This window comes from Oncorhynchus masou, chromosome 3 (genome assembly GCF_036934945.1).
Source record: "Oncorhynchus masou masou isolate Uvic2021 chromosome 3, UVic_Omas_1.1, whole genome shotgun sequence".
Classification (NCBI taxonomy): domain Eukaryota; kingdom Metazoa; phylum Chordata; class Actinopteri; order Salmoniformes; family Salmonidae; genus Oncorhynchus; species Oncorhynchus masou.
The window spans coordinates 38,528,869-38,549,657 of NC_088214.1; the positions used below are offsets into that span (position 1 = coordinate 38,528,869).

The 20,789-nt window shown below is 40.7% G+C and overlaps 1 protein-coding gene across 1 annotated transcript in view; it reads left to right on the top strand.

Annotated features, from left to right (window-relative positions):
* Positions 1–20,040, top strand: part of crtc1a (CREB regulated transcription coactivator 1a) — a 39,495-nt gene extending 19,455 nt beyond the window's left edge. Inside the window, 8 exon segments of the mRNA XM_064940280.1 lie at positions 964–1,082; positions 1,085–1,174; positions 1,377–1,489; positions 1,759–1,935; positions 7,485–7,589; positions 9,071–9,154; positions 9,504–9,672; positions 12,561–20,040. Coding sequence (XP_064796352.1) covers positions 964–1,082; positions 1,085–1,174; positions 1,377–1,489; positions 1,759–1,935; positions 7,485–7,589; positions 9,071–9,154; positions 9,504–9,672; positions 12,561–12,769 — 1,066 coding nt within the window. The 3' untranslated portion in view covers positions 12,770–20,040.
* Positions 20,041–20,789: the final 749 nt, after the last annotated feature.

The window sequence follows — 20,789 nt, forward strand, 5'->3', positions numbered from 1 at the left end:
GTGGTGTCAGAGGAAGGCCCTAAAAATTGTCAAAGACTTCAGTTACCCTAGTCCATAGACTGTTCTCTCTGCTACCGCACGCCAAGCGGTACCGGAGCACCAGGTCTAGGTCCATGAGGCTTCTAACAAGTCATACGTCTCCTGAACAGCTAATTAAATGGCTACCCAGATAATTTGCAGCCTGTTTTCCACCAGACACTGGGAGATTAATTCACCGTTCAGCAGGACAATAACCTACAACATAAGGCCAAATCTACACTGGATTTGCTTACCAAGAAGACCTTGAATGTTCCTGAGTGGCAGAGTTACAGTTTAGACTTAAATCTACTTGAACATTTATGGGAAGACCTGAAAATGGTTGTCTAGCAATGACCAACAACCAATTTCACAGAGCTTGAAGAATTTTGAAAAGAATAATGGCCGATTTGTTGCACAATCCAGGTGTGGAAAGCTCATTGAGACTTACCCAGAAAGACTCTCAGGTGTAATCACTGTCAACTGTGCTTCTGCAGAGTATTGACACAGGGGTGTGAATACTTAAATACATTAGACATTTCTGTATTTTATTTTCTATAAATTAGCAACATTTTCAAAAAACATGTTTTCACTTTGTCATTATGGGGTATTGTGTGTAGACTGGTGAGAGAAAATCAATTTGAATTCAGTCAATAACACAACAAAATGTGGAATAAGTCAAGGGCTATGACTACTTTCTGAAGGCACTGTAAAATCATGTAATTGTAAAATCATGTAATTGTGTAATTTTAATTGAAATACTGTAGAATTCCATTCATTCCTATGGAGGGACTGCTTCTTCTGAGGAGTACCAATATGTCTGACTGGTGGAGTCAAAGCCTCTCATTGGCCAAAACATAGCATCAGCAATCCAGGGTTGATATACATAATTGATAATACCTCAACTATCATTATGGGGATACCGATCAACTCTTTTTCTATTTCCAGTATATTCCCATCTCCGGATCAGGATCTGACTGCGACACTGATGCCATCAGCCCACGACACGGGCGGTGGCTCCCTGCCTGATCTGACCAACATCCAGTTCCCCCCTCCGCTGCCCACCCCCTGGACCCCGAAGACTCCACCCTCAGCGCCCCCAACAGCACGGGAAACCTGGCCCCCAGCCACTCACACAGTTTCAGTTCCACCAGCCAAGGTGACCTCTGTCCTCCACCTTCCAGAACAATAGATATACAGGGTTTTGCAAACCGGGTTTGAAATCCTGATTTTTCAAAAGTGTGAGGAGATGGTGACAACGTATGGTGCCAAAATGTATCTATCTATGACTCTATTTCTCTAGCTTTCTATGAAACTGTGGGAATTCTCAAGGGGATGTTTGCTGTTTTGTGTCCCACCAGGACAGACCACCTCCCAGCAAGGCAGGCAGGACAACATGGTCAACCAGGACTCCCACCAGCACCACTCCCTACAGCTCTCACCCACCCTGTCGCCACCGCTCACCCTCGCCCAGGTAGCACGTACCGTACTTTACCGTTTTAGCACTGTGATTGTTACATATTTCTAAATAACCTTCCTTGTGTATGGACAATTATTGTATTCTGTAGTTGTATCCTCCCTATTTGAATGCACTTAAAGTTGCTCTGGATAAGAGCACCTGCCAAATGACTAAAAGGTAAGAGAATGGAGGATTGTAGTAGATGTTTCTATCACAGTTTGTAGACTAATTCTCCCTTTTCCCCACACTGACTAATTTCAAACCCCTATGTCCATCTGTCTCAGGCGGAGACCATAGATGCCATGACTCTGGAAGCGCAGTTGTCCCAGTATGTGTTCTTCAGCCAGTCCTCCTCTCAGCAGCAGCAACAGACCACTCAAGGACTGACCAGGCTGGTTCAGCTCCCCTCCCCTCTGAACACCTCCTCCATCCAGACACAGAACTCCATGGATATGAACTCGGTAAGCTTACCTAATCAAACCGTTCCCTCTTCAAACGTTTCCCTATCCTACACTATGTCCGTAGGACAATATAGTACTCAAACCCACTTAGTATTCCTACACTATGGAACACAATTTGATCTTTGGTTTGATCTTGAGGTCAGAGGAACTAGCCTACTTCTTAAAGTATTTTTTTTTCTGCTTTAGGAGCATTCGGTAGAGAAATGCTCTGGAATTTAAGTGTCAAACATTTCTTTAGCATCGCCCCAACCGTGCTGAACTTAGAGATTTTAGTGCCCATGTGTAAGCAGATGCTTCATTGAATAGTATTACAATACGAATGCATCAGTTTCTGTTGCAAGTGTGTTCATATACTGTATACTACCTCTTAGCAGAGGGCAGTTTTCTATTTTTATGTGAACTTGAAGCTATTGCTAACCCTTTTATTTTATGGCCGTATTAGAGGCATCTGCTTCAGCTATATAGCATCACTTATTTCTTAATTCACTGCATAATTTATTGAGCAACCCATACGTAGGTCTTTCTATAAGTTAGTGCACCAGTGAGGATTTCCAACACTGGACAACTTGTTACAGCTGTTGATAAGTCATTGATAATAATCTGCCAATTTTCCATGTCATTTTCATGTCATTACATTAAGATATAAGGGGGATCATAGCTATATTCAGTACAATTCACAAGTTTACAGTGCCTTGCAAAAGTATTTGGCCCCCTTGAACTTTGTGACCTTTTGCCACATTTCAGGCTTCAAACAAAAAGATATAAAACTGTATTTTTTTGTGAAGAATCAACAAGTGGGACACAATCATGAAGTGGAACGACATTTATTGGATATTTCAAACTTTTTTAACAAATCAAAAACTGAAAAATTGGGCGTGCAAAATTATTCAGCCTCTTTACTTTCAGTGCACTCTCTCCAGAAGTTCAGTGAGGATCTCTGAATGATCCAATGTTGACCTAAATGACTAATGATGATAAATACAATCCACCTGTGTGTAATCAAGTCTCCATATAAATGCACCTGCACTGTGATTGTCTCAGAGGTCCGTTAAAAGCGCAGAGAGCATCATGAAGAACAAGGAACACACCAGGCAGGTCCGAGATACTGTTGTGAAGAAGTTTAAAGCTGGATTTGGATACAAAAAGATTTCCCAAGCTTTAAACATTCCAAGGAGCACTGTGCAAGCGATAATATTGAAATGGAAGGAGTATCAGACCACTGCAAATCTACCAAGACCTGGCCGTCCCTCTAAACTTTCAGCTCATACAAGGAGAAGACTGATCAGAGATGCAGCCAAGAGGCCCATGATCACTCTGGATGAACTGCAGAGATCTACAGCTGAGGTGGGAGACTCTGTCCATAGGACAACAATCAGTCGTATATTGCACATATCTGGCCTTTATGGAAGTGGCCAGAAGAAAGCCATTTCTGAAAGATATCCATAAAAAGTGTTGTTTAAAGTTTGCCACAAGCCACCTGGGAGACACACCAAACATGTGGAAGAAGGTGCTCTGGTCAGATGAAACCAAAATTGAACTTTTTGGCAACAATGCAAAACGTTATGTTTGGCGTAAAAGCAACACAGCTCATCACAATGAACACACCATCCCCACTGTCAAGCATGGTGGTGGCAGCATCATGGTTTGGGCCTGCTTTTCTTCAGCAGGGACAGGGAAGATGGTTAAAATTGATGGGAAGATGGATGGAGCCAAATACAGGACCATTCTGTAAGAAAACATGATGGAGTCTGCAAAAGACCTGAGACTGGGACGGAGATTTGTCTTCTAACAAGACAATGATCTAAAACATAAAGCAAAATCTACAATGGAATGGTTCAAAAATAAACATATCCAGGTGTTAGAATGGCCAAGTCAAAGTCCAGACCTGAATCCAATCGAGAATCAGTGGAAAGAACTGAAAACTGCTGTTCACAAATGCTCTCCATCCAACCTCACTGAGCTCGAGCTGTTTTGCAAGGAGGAATGGGAAAAAATGTCAGTCTCTCGATGTGCAAAACTGATAGAGACATACCCCAAGCGACTTACAGCTGTAATCGCAGCAAAAGGTGGCGCTACAAAGTATTAACTTAAGGGGGCTGAATAATTTTGCACGCCCAATTTTTCAGTTTTTGATTTGTTAAAAAAGTTTGAAATATCCAATAAATGTCGTTCCACTTCATGATTGTGTCCCACTTGTTGTTGATTCTTCATAAAAAAATACAGTTTTATATCTTTGTTTGAAGCCTGAAATGTGGCAAAAGGTCGCAAAGTTCAAGGGGGCCGAATACTTTCGCAAGGCACTGTATTTAAAACCTATTTTCATCCCTTTATCATGGTTGGTGTCTTGGCGAATTTGTCCAAAATCGTGAGAGATAAAACATGACTTTCTGGCAGTTTAGGTTATCGTTATCTATATTAAGCATTACAGTTAAGATAGACATTGAACTTAAACCCTGTAAGAATACTGGATCTAGCTGTCGGTCAGTTTTTTTGTATAGAGATCTCAGAAATGTAGTGTAACTACGTAACATTTAGTCTCCTTATGTTATAAGGTGAAAACAGTTTTCATGGGCACACAAATCCAAAATAATAAATGCGATTGAAAAATCATTGATGGTTTTCTGCTTGATTTACAGCAGGGTCTTGTTAGATTTCACAGAGAAAGAATTAGGGTAATGTTTTCACATGTTTTTGTGCCTCGAATTGGACACAGTCTATGCTAATCCTATTAAATATTCTGGATATAATGACAACACATTACATAGCCTAGTGGGTGTCTTTACATGATCTGGTAATGAAATAACATTTTGTTTTCCATGTTACACTTGCAATTTTGAACAATACAAGGGGCTTGAAGAAGCCTACTTGAAATTGAATTTGGAGCTCAGAAATTCAAGTACTGGAATAGGCCTACCTTGAAAATCAGACATTCCCACAATTTGGGCTTGAGAAGTCCTTGTAATTATTGTAGCCAAAAAGTTCTCCTTTATAATTATCTGTGATTTAATTTTGATCAGTTTTTGTGAGAGATGTGGCCACTTATTTGTTTCCCGCTGCGTCAATTGAAAGGTCTTGCTACTCTGTTGCGATAAAACCATGTGCGGTTATTATGAGGACGACAATATCTGTTGGCTTCAACTTGGCTTTCCATGCAAATCCTTCCATTAAAAAAACGAACCAGTTTTTTGGGTACTGTCTCATTATAAAAACAGTTATGGTGAGATTACCGCTATTCATGGATTTATTTTGTGTGCATGTGCCGGCCACATAATGTTGGCGACAGGAAAATCTGTTAAGCCCTATATGTACAATCATCAACGAGGCACTATGCACTCTATGGGAAATAATGAACGATGTGGGAGGTGTTAGTGCGTTGTGGAAGTAATCTTCCACAGAACGCATAGAGCCCCGAGTTGTTTATCCCTATTATACCATTGCTATAATTTAACAAGTCAAATGTATTTATATTGCCCTTCAAACATCAGCTGCTATATCAAAGTGCTGTATAGAAACCCAGCCTAAAACCCCAAACAGCAAGCAATGCAGGTGTAGAAGCACAGTGGCTAGGAAAAACTCCCTAGAAAGGCCAAAACCGAGGAAGAAACCTAGAGGAACTAGACTATAAGGGGTGGCCAGTCCTCTTCTGGCTGTGCCGGGTGGAGATTATAACACAACATGGCCAAGATGTTCAAATGTTCATAAATGACCAGCATGGTCAAATAATAATAATCACAATAGTTGTCGAGGGTGCAGCAAGTCAGCACCTCAGGAGTAAGTAACACATTTGCCCGCAAGAAATGTGTTCATTTGCTGATAGAAATGTGTTCAACATCCACCTGCCCTCTGCTGTTTCATAGAGCGGGTAGTGAAGGAAAACCCAGGGTCGTTACAGTATAATAGGGATAATCAACCCTGGGATCTAACGTTATGCGTTCTCTGGAAAATAATGCAATTCCGTTGAACGTTAGCGTGTCGTGGAACACACCTTCCACGTCGTTCACCATTTTCCATAGAAAGCATAGCCCCTCGTTGATTGTCCCTTACATAATGCACACTCTAGAATGCCCTTCAAGCCAATCAGAAACGAGTATTCAACAATGTCATGGTATAATTAAGCAATAAGGTACGAGGGGCTGTGGCCAATATACCACTGCTAAGGGCTGTTCTTGTAACGACACGATACGGAGCTATTGCTATTATAAATTGGTTACCAACATAATTAGAACAGTGAAAATAAATGTTTTGTCATACCTGTGTAAAACAAAACATGCAGCCAATCAGTATTCAGGGCTCGAACCACCCAGTTCATAATATAAATTATACGATTGTATAACATTGAGGTCCTAGACAATTACATTTAAGTGCTTGGGAAAAGTCCCTGAATTTGACTTGCCAATGTTTGTATGAACTCTGCTTAAATGATGTATAGTCCTTGGCCTGTTATATAGATGGAGTAATGGATTAATTATTCCTCCAAGTATGTGGAACTGCATGAAAATCTGTTTTATTTTTGTTTCAATCTAGTGGTGAAAGAAACGCACACCTGTTTAGGTGAGGTGCTGGCTAGAACACTTGGAAAAGAAAAGGAGAGCCGCACACTCTAGGAGCTCAGATGCAATAATTTAATCACCAACAGACAAGCTGTCTTCATCAGGGAATAATGACAAACACTGCGGGTCACTAGTTAGACAAACACTGCGGGTCATTAGATGCTAACGTGTCAAAGAACACACAGGTGTCTGTAACCATGGCTGGGTGTGGCCTGATATCATTGGTTAATTCTCAGATATAAGAAAATACAAAAACATGAATGGATAGCATATTTTTGTTTCAAACCATTTTAAATTGTTTATCCCAATGTCACACATTGGCCCCATTTATTTATAGAAAGACCCACATACTGTATACCTCAGTAGTGAACTCAGAGATAAAATATGAGTGTCTGTCAATACTGACGTGATTCATCACCTCACATTGGGTGATCATGTGTCAACTCAGCTTTTGTTTGAGTAAACATATACAGTCAACTAACCTTCTATTGCGTGAAAATGGAATTTGACCATTGTACTGGTGATGTGCTGGATCCTGTGGAAGTGGATTGCAGTGGTCTTGTCTTGAGCAGAAGACAAACCGAGAGGAGAGAGCTACCACTGTAAATGCCAGTTGATTACTTGGTTATCTTGTTAAAGAATGACCCCAAATGGCTAGCTAGTGAGTCAGCTATTTGCACAGTACACACCCTAAAGGAGGAACAAACCCTTACATAACATTATTTTTGATCATTGAAGCCACAGAGTCTGAGGGATTCCATTAAAACGTTTGATTGTTAGCCTAATTTTGGTCTCTTTATACAGTTAGGTTAAATCAAGGCCATGATGATGGTACAAGTCAACTAATAACTAATACAGGGCATGTTTAGCAAAAATGTAGGAAAGACATGAGCCCCATCCTCTGTGTATGTGTCCTCATAGGCAGGCTGGGACACACACAGCATACCTTCTCAGAAGGGACAGTCAGTCAGTCAGTCTAACTAAAATGTCCTGTATTAGGGCTCTTTCCCCCAACAGTACCGCAGTAAGGCTGGGTCTTCAGCCAATCAGTCTCCAACCTCTCCAGTCTCCAATCAAGGCTTCTCACCTGGAGGCTCGCCTCAAGTAAGGGCGTGTGACCAAAACCTGCTGACTTTATATACTGTTCTTCCATCGTAGTTCTGTTTTTGTCGTCAGCTGGGCCTCTTGGCTGCTCTTGTGTCTTCAACCCCCTGCCACCCCCATCGTGGTGTCTCGCAATGTCACTGACCCCGTCCCCTTTGCTGCTTCTCTGTGTCTGCATCCTAAGTGGCCTCGTAGCATAGTCACTAAATTGATACACTTTAGTTAGTTAGGTGAGTAAGGAAAATTTTACTTAGTAGTTAACACTTAGCCACCTGAGCCACCTTTTATCCTTTCTAGAGTTGAATCACTTGTTTATTGTGAAAAATCAAGAAGGAGCAGTGTCCCTCTACGAGGGCCTGTAGGCTAGATGTACATTGTACGTTCAATGTAAATGTATTATATAGGCCTACACTTACAGCATTGAATAACTAAGTCATCTCTTGTTAGGGGAAATCTTTCATTGAGTAGCTACATTTGTTGTATTTGTTCATTCGTTTGTGCTTCTTTTGGCTTTGCCCATCGATTCTTTCTCTCATCTAGATGGTTAACCTGCAGTGTAGCTGACAGTCCATGTGCTATTATCATGTTCTTCCCCGCTGTTCTTTTGGCAGGGCACAGATGTGGTTCTGAACTTAAAGGGGCATGGCGAAGTCTGCCTTACTGAGGCTGCCTGTGAAAATGCTCCTATTATTTATACATTAAGGCGGACGATGAAAGTGGATACTCTTTTCGGGTTTAATAAGGATATGCAATTAAAACTTGAAGAGCATTACTGGACGATTGAATGTTTTATAAATTCTAGCTTTACTCAGAAACGGGATTTCCATATGATTTCATATCGTTGTATTTATTTATTTAAAGTTCATCAGAATTCTCAGTACTAAAGCTTACATGGTAACCGCAACCCTTTTGAAAGACTCCCTACAACATTATTGGTTGTGGGTTGATAACATTTATTAAGTGCTTTCAAGTAGGTCCTAGTATTCAGTGCATGTTGACATATTGGCTGGTTGGGCACTTACATGAACATCAGAAAAACAACAGGTAAATGCAATTGATCTGTAGAGTCATCTTGAAAGATGAGATGGGCATAGATGTGAAGCGGTTACTATGATGACTTAATCAACTAATGGAGGAGATTGAGGTTGAATGCACAGTGAATTAATTGATGGGCTTGTGAAACATGAATCCTGCTGTGCTTGTACTGTATCATGCTTAATCTAGACCGGGCTTCAGTATGTTATGGTTTGTTTGCAGGATTGCAGATGTGTGCAGTGTTTTCTGTGTTGCCTGGAGCTCAATGGAAAGCAAAACCCAATCGTTTGATATGAATGTCTTATGAATTGTGAAAATATTAATTTAGAGTTGTGGTGTGATTCAAATGCTCTCTGTGTCTGCTCTTCTTCTCCTGTATTTTATACTTGTGAATTAATATCCTGGTGTTGTTTTTAACAAAAAGAGGGGATATACTTGTGTTCTAGCACAACTCCATATTGGGCAGTGTATTTGCAGACTTCTATGACCAGCAACTCGCATCCAGACAGACCAGTGCTCTCTCCCAACAGGTAAGTTAAGTTTAACAGTCTGCCTCAGGACTTATTATGCAAGTTAATATTAGATACTTGTTTATATGGCAATAGTTTCCAATATGTTTGTCTCACAACACAACAGGTCTCCAGTTTTTTTCTTTGAACTGGATCTTTATATTGGATAAGACACTTTTGATGTGATATCTATTGATCCATTCTGACAATATTGGGAAACAAAGCGCAATAGAATAATATGCCTCCAGTTTTTTCCCCATTGTACTATATCTTTATATTGACCATTTGTGTACAGAAATGAACCCTTGTTGTTGAGTGTTGGCTAACCTCCTGGTATGTTGATTTGCTGTTTTCTCTGTTCCTCAAACAGCTGGAGCAGTTCAACATGATCGACAGCAATAGTCTGTACGGCCAGGGCTCAACCCTCAGCTACTCCCAAGCAGCGATGATGGGTTTGACGGGAAGCCACGGCAACCTGCAAGACTCCCAGCAGCTGGGTTACAGTAGCCATGGCAACATCCCCAACATCATTCTCACAGGTACGATTCTGACTCACCGGGTGGCTCACTCAAGCCTCAGTAAGGCTAGGCAGTGGAATAGAGTTCAGTCAATTTAAACATTCTCTCCATACAAGGCTCTAACTATTATTTCTACAGGTCCAAGGCATGCCTAACTGTTCCATAGCCTGTCTGAATGTTTAAGCGGACTGATGTTGTCAGTGTGTCTACCTAGGAAGAAAAAGTACTTACCAGGGCGAGCTCTGTTTAAGTCGGCCAGCCCAACCCATTTGTTCTTGTGGGGACAAATATAAAAAGGCACGCCTAAACAAAAGATTATCAAACAAATGACCTCGCCAGGCTACTCAATCCATGGCAACTCTCTTCTCACTGATCACTTGCTGATCACTTGCACGTATTTGTGTGCCAAAGAGCTGTACTTTCAGGTAATTTGTTGGATTCTTTTCTGGGGCAAATAAGGTGGTGGGTTGAGTATGGGGCATGTCAGGTGGCATGGTAGGCCCATCGACCCGGCTGAATAAAAATAATAATAATAATAATTCAGACCCCCATTTTTGTGTGGTAGAGAAATGTTTGCATTTTTAAGCAAATTTTCTGTAATTCAAAAAATTCTGAGACACATTTGTGTAGTTCTAAAGCTAATCTCCTGCGCTTCTACGCATTTTGCCATGGCTCATGCTGTGTTATTTTGCTCAAACATAATAACAAAATCTAGACTGCTAAATTCATTGTTTTTGGAATTTTAAATTCTACATTTCCGTCTAGCTTTTGTTTTGGTGATTGTTAGTTCTCAAAGATTGTAATTTAAAATAAATATATAGTTTCATTATCTTTTCTTCATACTTTATACGGTGCCTCCGGAAAGTATTCAGACCCCTTGACATTTTCCACATTTTGTTACGTTACACCCTTATTCTAAAATTGATTAAATTGTTCCCCCCCCCTCAATCTACACACAATACCCCATTTATTAAAAATAAAAATGGAAAAATCATATTTTACACAAGTTTTCAGACCCTTTACTCAGTACTTTGTTGATGCACCTTTGGCCGCAATTACAGCATTGAGTCTTCTTGGTTATTACTCTACAAGCTTGGCACACCTGTATTTGTGGAGTTTCTCCCATTCTTCTCTGCAGATCCTCTCAAGCTCTGTCAGGTTGGATGGGGAGCGTTGCTTCACAGCTTTTTTTAGGTCTCTCCAGAGATGTTCGATCGGGTTCAAGTCCGGGCTCTGGCTGGGCCACTCAAGGACAATCGGAGGGCTTGTCCCGAAGCCACTCCTGCGTTATTTTGGCTGTGCGCTTAGGGTCGTTGTCCTGTTGGAAGGGGAACATTCGCCCCAGTCTGAGGTCCTGAATGCTCTGGAGCAAGTTTTCAACAAGGATTTCTCTGTACTTTGCTCCGTTCATCTTTCCCTCGATCCTGACTACTCTCCCAGTCCCTGCCGCTGAAAAACATCCCCACAGCATGATGCTGCCACCACCATGCTTCACCATAGGGATGGTGCCAGGTTTCCTCCAGATGTGACGCTTGGCATTCAGGCCAAAGAGTTCAATCTTTGTTTCCTCAGACCAGAGAATCTTGTTTCTCATGGTCTGAGAGCCTTTAGGTGCCTTTTGGCAAACTCCAAGCTCACTGTCATGTGCCTTCTACTGAGAAGTGGCTTCCGTCTAGCCACTCTACCATAAAGGCCTGATTGGTGGAGTGCTGCAGAGATGGTTGTCCGTCTAGAAGGTTCTCCTGTCACCATAGAGGAACTCTAGAGCTCTGTCAGAGTGGTCATCGGGTTCTTGGTCACACCCCGGACCAAGGCCCTTCTCCTCCGATAGCTCAGATTGGCCAGGCGGCCAGCTCTAAGACGAGTTTTGGTGGTTCCAAACTTCTTCCATTTAAGAATGGAGGCCACTGTGTTCTTGGGGACCTTCAATGCTGCAGACATGTTTTGGTACCCTTCCGCAGATCTTTGCCTCGACACAATCCTTTCTCGGAGCTCTATGGACAATTTCTCCGACCTCATGGCTTGGTTTTTGCTCTGATGCACTGTCAACTGTGGGACCTTTATATAGACAGGTGTGTGCCTTTCCAAATCATGTCCAATCAATTGAATACCACAGGTGGACTCCAATCAAGTTGTAGAAACATATCAAGGATGATCAATGGAAAGAGGATACACCTGAGCTCAATTTCGAGTCTCCTTGCAAAGGGTCTGAATATTTATGTACATAAGGTATTTCTGTTTTTTATTTGTAATGAATTTGCTTTGTAATGAACCTGTTTTTGCTTTGTCATTATGGGGTATTGTGTGTAGATTGCTGAGGAATTGTTTTTATTTCATACATTTTAGAGTAAGGCTGTAACGTAACAAAATGTGGAGAAGGTCAAGGGGTCTGAATACTTGTTGAAGGCACGATCTGGTTTTAGTTGTTTATGTTTACAATGGAAGTGTTTTTCCATCCAGAAAATGTATTTCCATTTGTTTATACTGCCTGAGGATTTCAATGGCAGAAAATCCCGTGATCTGAGGTGCATTCAACAAGTGAAATAGTTTGCGAACGTTTGCAATCATTAGCTAATGCATTCCATTTGTTTTCTGTTCGTTGACAGCGTTAGCTAACAGTATGAGAAGGTAGTGTGTGGCGAACATGTCCGTTTCAAGTCTAATTTTTTGCTCATCTTTATCAAGGGTGCAAATAATTGCAGTCATGACTGTACCTTCGTTCCTAACTTTAGCTAAGGTCATTAAAAGTAGAGGCTTTCTGCATTTATTTGGATTTGATTTTGCTTGGCACTCACCTGTTGTTATTGGCTATTCCTTGAAATATTTAATGAGATCATGTTTTTTATGTGGAGTAAATGCAACTGGAAGACTCTGACCTCTCCTCATCTCTCTACCCATGTCTGTTTTAGCCACAGGAGAGTCTCCACCCAGATTGTCCAAGGGGTTGTCTTCTAGCTCTCTGTCAGCTGACATCAGCTTCGATGCGGACTCTCAGTTTCCGCTAGACGAGCTGAAGATCGACCCGCTGACCCTGGACGGGCTGCACATGCTCAATGACCCTGACATGGTCCTCACTGACCCTGCCACTGAAGACGCCTTTCGGATTGACCGGCTGTAGAGCTGCTGCCAAAGTCACCGACTGCGTCGGTGAAACCCGGCCTGAGGTGTTGAGGGCTTGTGTCTGAGGGGAGAGGGCTACTTTTGGGGTGTGGGAGCCCAAGGCGAGGCCCCAGCTGTGAAGTGTGTTCATCCCACCTCCCTTCACCAGCAGCCCCATTCTAAGAGCTATGGGATAGTGTGGTAGTAGGGAAATTAGTTTGTCAAGAAATGGTCGACACAGTTTGCTTTCTCTCTTCAGAATGGGAAAGATTGATGGCAACATTGTCATGTCTGGTGGATTTTGAGCTAATGGTCCTGCTGTGACTAGTTTGTGCTTACCATTCTTCATCCCTTAAATTTTTCTTCTTTTTTTTTACACATTCATCCTGCTGGTCTTTCTGTTGGATGCTTTGGTTTTTGTAAAGAAGGAAAACAGTAGGGGCTACAACACTACATTGGTCTCGCCTCCCATTTGAAGACATTAACTGATTCAAATCATGTCTGCAGGGGAAACTGTTTATCTTTCTCTCACCTGCCATACTAGATTAGCATGTCTTAGCTCATATAATCACTCATCTGCTTTTCAGAACCGCCCTCTCATGGTAAATCTTGTCAGTCACATTTCCGTCAATGCCCTTAACCTCGCTATCTAACTCACACTAGTTGAATTTATTGGTGCTCTGATTTTTGCCCTGAAGTTGACCAGTATTTTACTTTAGGTTCCCTTCCGAACTTGTCATTTTAATTTCAATCCATCAATTTTGTACAACATGTTTTAGTGCTGGTCAACATCTAAGCGGTTTACTTAGTTGAACAACTAGGAGTTATAACCCTCCCATTTAACTTATGATTTTCCAGGGCAGCTGAAGTAAAACCTAAATTCCAGTTGAACAAACCTTGAAAAATCGCTCAGAATCCTGTTTGTAGATATATAAAAAAAAGGATGTTAGCCTAGCGTCACTTTGGCAATTTATCCATGAAATGACATTTCAGCTGTAATATGCCACCAATGGTAGCTGATTTTCAGATGCAATGCAAGATAAAAAATGATATCTGAACAAATCACTGTGAGTGATAAGATTCTGCCTTATAAGAGTACATGATATGCATTTGGGCTACTTTGCATTTGGGCTACTACCTGCTTTGTTCTCCTTCATAGGAAAACAAGCAATAAGGAGGGTGCAGCAGAGGGGCTGCTCAGATTAGGGATGTGACAAATTGGAGGGGAAGAAATCATACAGTTTAAATGCCCATTTTTTTGTGATTGTCTGTTAAAAAACAATAAGAAAAATGCATACATTCCATGTGTATTCACAATGCAGCTGCGCAATGGTTTGAGTCTCAAGGTGCGTCCCTTTCAGATGGTTAAGCATTGCACCTCTACTAACATTGCTGTACCTCAATTCCGCCTCCCAAAGTTTGCATTTCCTTCTCATTTATCTTCTCAAGGTATTGCCATACAGGACTTGGTTGCTGTCGCTTGTCTTTCTCTGACATTTTTCCAACTGTTGATGGCGACGATGATGTAGTGGTGGAGAGTCGACTCTAGAATGGTTGATTCTCTGACTCCTTGAGTGTCAACTCCCATTTCTGAGTGTCGAGATTCGATTCAGTAATTTCTGGAACGGAGGAGACTGATTAGTTGCTGTAATTCCGAGAACACAAACACTTGCATCTTTCATAGAGGGCTAGCGAGCGATGGAGAGAGAGGGGAAGAGTTATAGTAGGCAGGTACAAATCCCTTGGGCTGGTCACTAAAGTTCTCCATCCACTTAGTTAACTGTCCTTCAACGTCATTTCCATCCTATCCTACTATAAAGGGATTTGACTGCATTGACGACTCGCAACTGCTAGGGCACTTTCGCCATTTTCATCTGGCAGACTGGTTCCCAGACTGTTAGAGACAGCAGGCACGCTTCACCATTGCTGCTAGCTAAAGCCATAGCACCGTTGGGCATCATGCACATCCCACACCACTGACCCTTGGCTGGCCTCCATGTCCTGCTGTTCGTTACATTGGTGCTAGATATGGGATGGTGACCAAGGCACCATAGGAACACAACATGCGTGTGTTTTCTTAGCTTATGCCTCGGTGGCAGATCGCCCTGCTCTGTTCCTCTGTATTGCACTCTTAAAACCGAGACTGATTCAGACGTCTAGCCTCCACACTGTTGGTAGGCCTGGCTGTCACCAGATGGTATACATGGGTGCTGGAGCAATAAGACGAGGGAAGCCTCCCTCTAGCAGTGCGCGCTAAAGAGGGATTGTGATACACGCACCAACATCACAAGGCCTATGGCCCTGTTTTGGGCCCTGCCGTTCTCACTTGGGTTCCAGTACAGCAGCCACAGGCAGGCGGACTTCGCCTACGACCAGTGACCAAGCAGATAGTCCCACCCTGGAACATCTAGGGTGCTTGAGAGTAATTTTCACAGCCGCTGGAATGCGTGGAAATTAGTTTCTCTCATTTAATACCGCTTTACTTGGCCATTTGTATCCACAAAGCGGGTGAGTGAGCTGCACGCACTGTCAGTTTCACCACTAGTGCTTGTTCCTTGCCCTGGGGTTATCCACGGTTATTTCAACATAAATCATTTTTTTTGTGCTTAAAGATTAGTAGGGCTTTATCACCTCTCTTTAGAGCCGTTGGCTTTTCACCCACCACTTATTTCTCCATGGAGGAATATTGTTTCCACTGCTTGTGCTCCACATATTTTGTGCTCCTACGTGGACAGGATGAGAGCCCTGAAAGGACTTCCCTAATGTAGGGAGACCCATTTCTCGACCAGGCATTTATCCAAGTGGAGGCTATTATAAGGCATATAATAGCAAGGGGTGACTACCTCTTGGAGGGCATCAGAGTTCATTCCACCAGAGGTGTGGCTGCGTCACGGGCATGGTTTAAGAAGGTATCTCTGTTCAGAGATATTTCTGGGATATTATTCCTCCATAAATTTTACCAATCTCACCGGCACGTGTGCTTCGAGTCAGCACATCTGAGAGTTGATTCTGTCTAGACTACCTGGAGAGTGTACGAGCCCTACAGGAGTTGGCTAAATCCCATACTGAGTGATCAAACGATTATTTGAAATAGAATGTGACGTTACTTAACCCTGGTTTTATGATAATGACTGAGGTCACTTAGCTCGTTACCCTTCACACAATCTGCGTATGGAAGAACGTATACTTGTACAAGTAACGCGGGAGGGGGCGTCAGCGCCTTATAAAGGAGCAGAGTCTATTGGCTGTCTCTCCTGTCTGTCTACGACAGATGTTGTGTGATAGGAGTTCCTTATTGACTACGACCAATGGAGACATACCCATACATACGGAGTGACCTCACTCATCTTATCTTAGAACCGTGATTACGCTAAGTAACCTTACATTTCGCTCCCTGGTAATGAATGTTTTGTTTAAATTAGTTGTCTTTTTTTAAATTGGATTTTGCTTATGGTATCTATGCAGAACAAATTAATTGATTGAAGACAGTTATTAGCAATCTAATAGGCATAAGCAAGTACCTAAACTAAGTACCTACCATGCTTATTTGTACGGTACCATTTTTATAGCTTTTTCAGCAAAGAAAATAAGCATTTTGACATGTTTCATTCGCTACTTTTTGTTGAACATTTTAGTTTGGGTCTTCCACTTCACAGATGAGAATGCAAATTATATATTCTGCACGTTGGCTTTGGCAGAAACGGTAAAAAAAACATGACAAAAGAGAAACTTGAGGATTACGCTGCATATATAAGTACATTAACCCCTATATGTGACTCCCATGGATGTGTCTGAGGTTGATTATTTTTACTGCTTAAAGTTGATGATTTCATGATTCAACTGCCTCTATTAGAACAGCATTTCTGCCACCAGAATGTATTTCATCACATCGCCATAGAGTACTATCATAATCTCAACATCTTCATATGAACCTCAGCATCAACCACATTGTTTTTGATGACACCCTTACATCATACTCTAGGTGTTTCACTTCAAAACCCAAGGGACGTGGCATGCGATTTGGAGTTTGGTTCAGTACTGTTAATGTCTCTCTCATATTGAATATTTGTGTGTGTGTGTACTTGTCAATCGTTTCCCACTCATTGTCATTGGAAAAGTCCATCAGTTTTCCCACCAGCTTTTCTGGATGTATAGTGTCAGAATTTCAGTGATGTTGTAGATGTCGGCTATACAGTTTACCTGTTAGTAGTCAATGTCAAGTGAGCTTTTCTTGTGAGTAATTCCCTTGGATGACATTATTGACATTATCTAGATGTTGTTGGTTTTTTTTCACTTTACTTACAACTTTAGAACATTGAACCCTGGTATTTGTTTCACCCCCCTCTGAGCGACTGTTATGTGCACTGGACTTGTTTTCCCCTGTATTCGGTCAAACTTGCCTTTTGTTAAAAAAAAAAAAAGTAGTTTTGAAAAGCATATGTGTATTGTCTATATAAAAGAGGTGATTTTTATAAACTTTGTATTTTTGGATAGAAATTAGATTTCTCACTGCACAACAGATACTGCTGGACATGTTTTCAAGCTACATAGCTTTGAGTATAATTCATGCAGGGAGAAGTAAGCATGAAATAGGGAAGCCATTGGATGTACCACCATTGATGCATCAAGAGGTGCTGTGGTAAATCACACTTTAATATTACAATTTGTCATGGACAGGAGTAAGAACAGTCATCTTGTTGTGCAAAGAGTATATAAACAACCCCCATTATTATCATAGAATATACACTATTTAACTGTGTAATTTGCTAGCCACAGAACCAGGTGTGTAAATTCACCTGAAAGAAATACCACTAGTGGTGCGATTATGTCAAAATGGGGTCAGCCGTGGAGAAATGAGGGAATCCTTTCAAAGCCTGGTTTTGGTTTTATTTTCTTTTTGCAGGACATAACATATCATTGTGCACAATTTTTGGTGACCCATTTTGGCTTGTGAGCATTACTTTCTAAACTACTGGCTGAAATTATACTAAACTTTTATAACGCATCATTAATGTTCAGCTCATACAGTATCAGAAAGCATAATGCATTGTGAGTGCACACAAATTATGGTGCCTTTGTGCTATGTTTGTTATTTGAAAGGTTGAACTAAATGCTTGTCTCATATGTTAGTGAATCCTCTTGTTCCATCATATTTCACTATGTTTACAGTTAATACATGCAGCATCACTATTTACCATAGATAGATAGATACAAGGGAGTTCCTTAAAGGATCTGTTGGTTCAGTGTCAGCTGGTCAAGCATGCAAAACATTATCGGTTATAGATCTGAAAATGAGAACTGTTTTGCACACATTTGCATAACATAAATTGCCAACAGTAACTCTTAAACCATTAAAGCTAGAGGTACTAAATCAACTTTCACATGTTCACGTGATTTATGGTTTAAGAGTTAATCTTGGTGATTTATTTTATGCAAATGTTTATAAATTCCAATTCTTTAGAACGTAGTTCAACTATAACTATATACAATTGCATCAAATAAAATGGCATGCACACCACATTTTCTTCAGAAAATGTACTTTTCTAGTTTAGCTTGGTTTTATTGTTTTTTTTTAATGCAAAATATTAATTGTAGACTAAGGAAGAAAAGTGGAATAGACCTTTGTTTAAATGTGGTTTAAGGTTATGTTTTCCTTGTTTGGTAAATTGTCTTTGTTTTTGATTCGAACAGTGGCAAGGCCTCACACACAAACTGGATGTACAATCCAAAAGCAACAGATTTTTGTTATCAGCCTTTTATGCACATGTAGATGCAATTTGTTGGTACGTGCTTATATATTTGATCTTATATGTGCTTATGAGCTAGAGATGATGCCCACTGAAGTGTATTATTTTTGTCGAGTGCGTAGACTGGCTGTTTATATTGCTTTTCGGTATAAATGTTTTTGTGATATGTCAAAAGTGAAAATTGTTGTTATATGCACTGAGAGTCATGCGCTGCACTATGTCATTGTGGCTCTGTTCTTCTGTTCTGTCTTTCTGACTAAGAAGTATCGGTTAATCTAAAGTTTTTCAGACTGATCCAAACTCCAAATTGCTCCCTGTGTTTTTACAATCAGTTGTCTTTTCTTTAAAACAATGTTCTGTGTTTATGTAGTAAATCTGACTGATTTGATACGTCTATTATTACTTGCACTAATATTCAGCTATTATAATGGTTCACACTCAAACGTTTACAGAAGCAACCGTTTACAAAGAATGGAGCAGGTTTTGATGTTTTTTTTGTGTGTAGGTTCATGTAATTGATAGAAATAAGGAGGAATTTGGGGGAACATAAACTGGATCCTTGCCACCCACAAAAAATACTGTAAACCCATGAGCTTCCCTTTTGACACCAGACAGGTATTACATAGCCAAACATGGCCATCTCAAAGTTTTAACTGCCTGGCAATTGACAGCTTCCCTTAAGTCATGGCTGTGACAATGGAGCTGTCCAATTCTGAAACTGACAGAGATCCAGGCTAAATAGTTGCAAAGGATAGGGAAAATAAAAACTGTATTTACCCGTTTTTACAAGATATACAAAGTTGTATATACTTCCAATAATATAAATATTTAGAAATGTGATTTGTATGTTCCCTTTTACAGAGAGTGAGTGTGTAAGTGATGGCTATGTGCTAAGTTGTTTTGAGTGAATGGAAAAGTCAGCCGTTGCTTTCTCTCACAGGCTATGAACCAGCGTTTCCCAAACTCCGTCCCCGGCACCCCAAAGGGAGCACGTTTTTTTGTTTTGTTTTTGCCCTAGCACGACACAGCTGATTTAAAATCAACTAATCATCCAGCATTAATTATTTGAATCAGCTGTGTAGTGCTACAGCAAAAAAAACGAACCGCTGTTGTAAGCCGTTTAAATGTGCCGAGTTGCTATTTTACCTTCATTCCCCGGTGTTGTCAGATGAGTTATCATACTATTGTTGGTTTTTTACATGCAACGGGTGAACCATTAAGGAAACTGAAGTTCATAAATCATCCCTTTTTAACTCTTGTTTAATGTTCAAGTAATGCACTTGTTTAGAGCACTTTGTTTATCTGTCATTTACTAAAATGTGTTTCTGTCAAAGGTTTAGAGTTAGACTCCACTTTCCCACTGTATCTCCAAGTTTTAATTTTGTTAGATTTGAGAATTACATCATTTATAACAGTGCACTTGTCTATGAATTGTTTACATTTAGAAAATGAGAATATTTACGAGGAAACCACAATCTGCTTTATCTTAACAGTTTGTTTCTTGCTGCATAACCTACCGCATAAAGATTGACATGTGACTGACTTTTCCTGCTTGATACCTTGAGGTAACTCTGTTTATCCTACATTAATTTAACGGTGGCGGGACGCTACTGCTAAATCGTTGACGTCAAAGCAACATTTTTTGCTTTTCGGGATGGTAATGTTTTCAGTGTAAACTTAAATGACCAAAACCAGATATAAAGTATATAGAAAAGGTCATGAGGCTATATATTTTTAAATGAGATCATCTTTGAAAACTAACACCAAAATAAAAACTAGACAGTCAGGGAGAATCTAAAATTCAAAAAATGGCATGGCATGGGGCCCCCATTCATTTTGTTATACTATCTGAGTAACTCTCAAACATTATAAGAACATGGCATAAGTCATGGTAAAATGTGTAGAATTGCAGTAAATGAGCTTTAAAACAGCATTTTTCTTCTCACAGCACCATGACAAAATGTGTAGACTTGCAGGAAATTTGTTTTAAAGCGGCAATTTTCTCTCTGCGGCCAAGTAGAGGGCCTTAAACATACCCACCCACCTCCCCCGATAATGTTGCCACCGCTGCTGACAATAATCCTAGCGGAAGCACTTAAACTCTTTCTCCATGGTAATGAATGACAAAATAACCCCTAATGACTCAAAAAGGCTTGATGTGATAACTGACTTAGTTAACTAAAAGTTTAAAATGTGTATATATATTAACTAAGTCAGTTATCACATCAAGCCTTTGAGTCATTAGGGGTTATTTTGTCATTCATTACCATGGAGAAAGTTACATTTTAAACT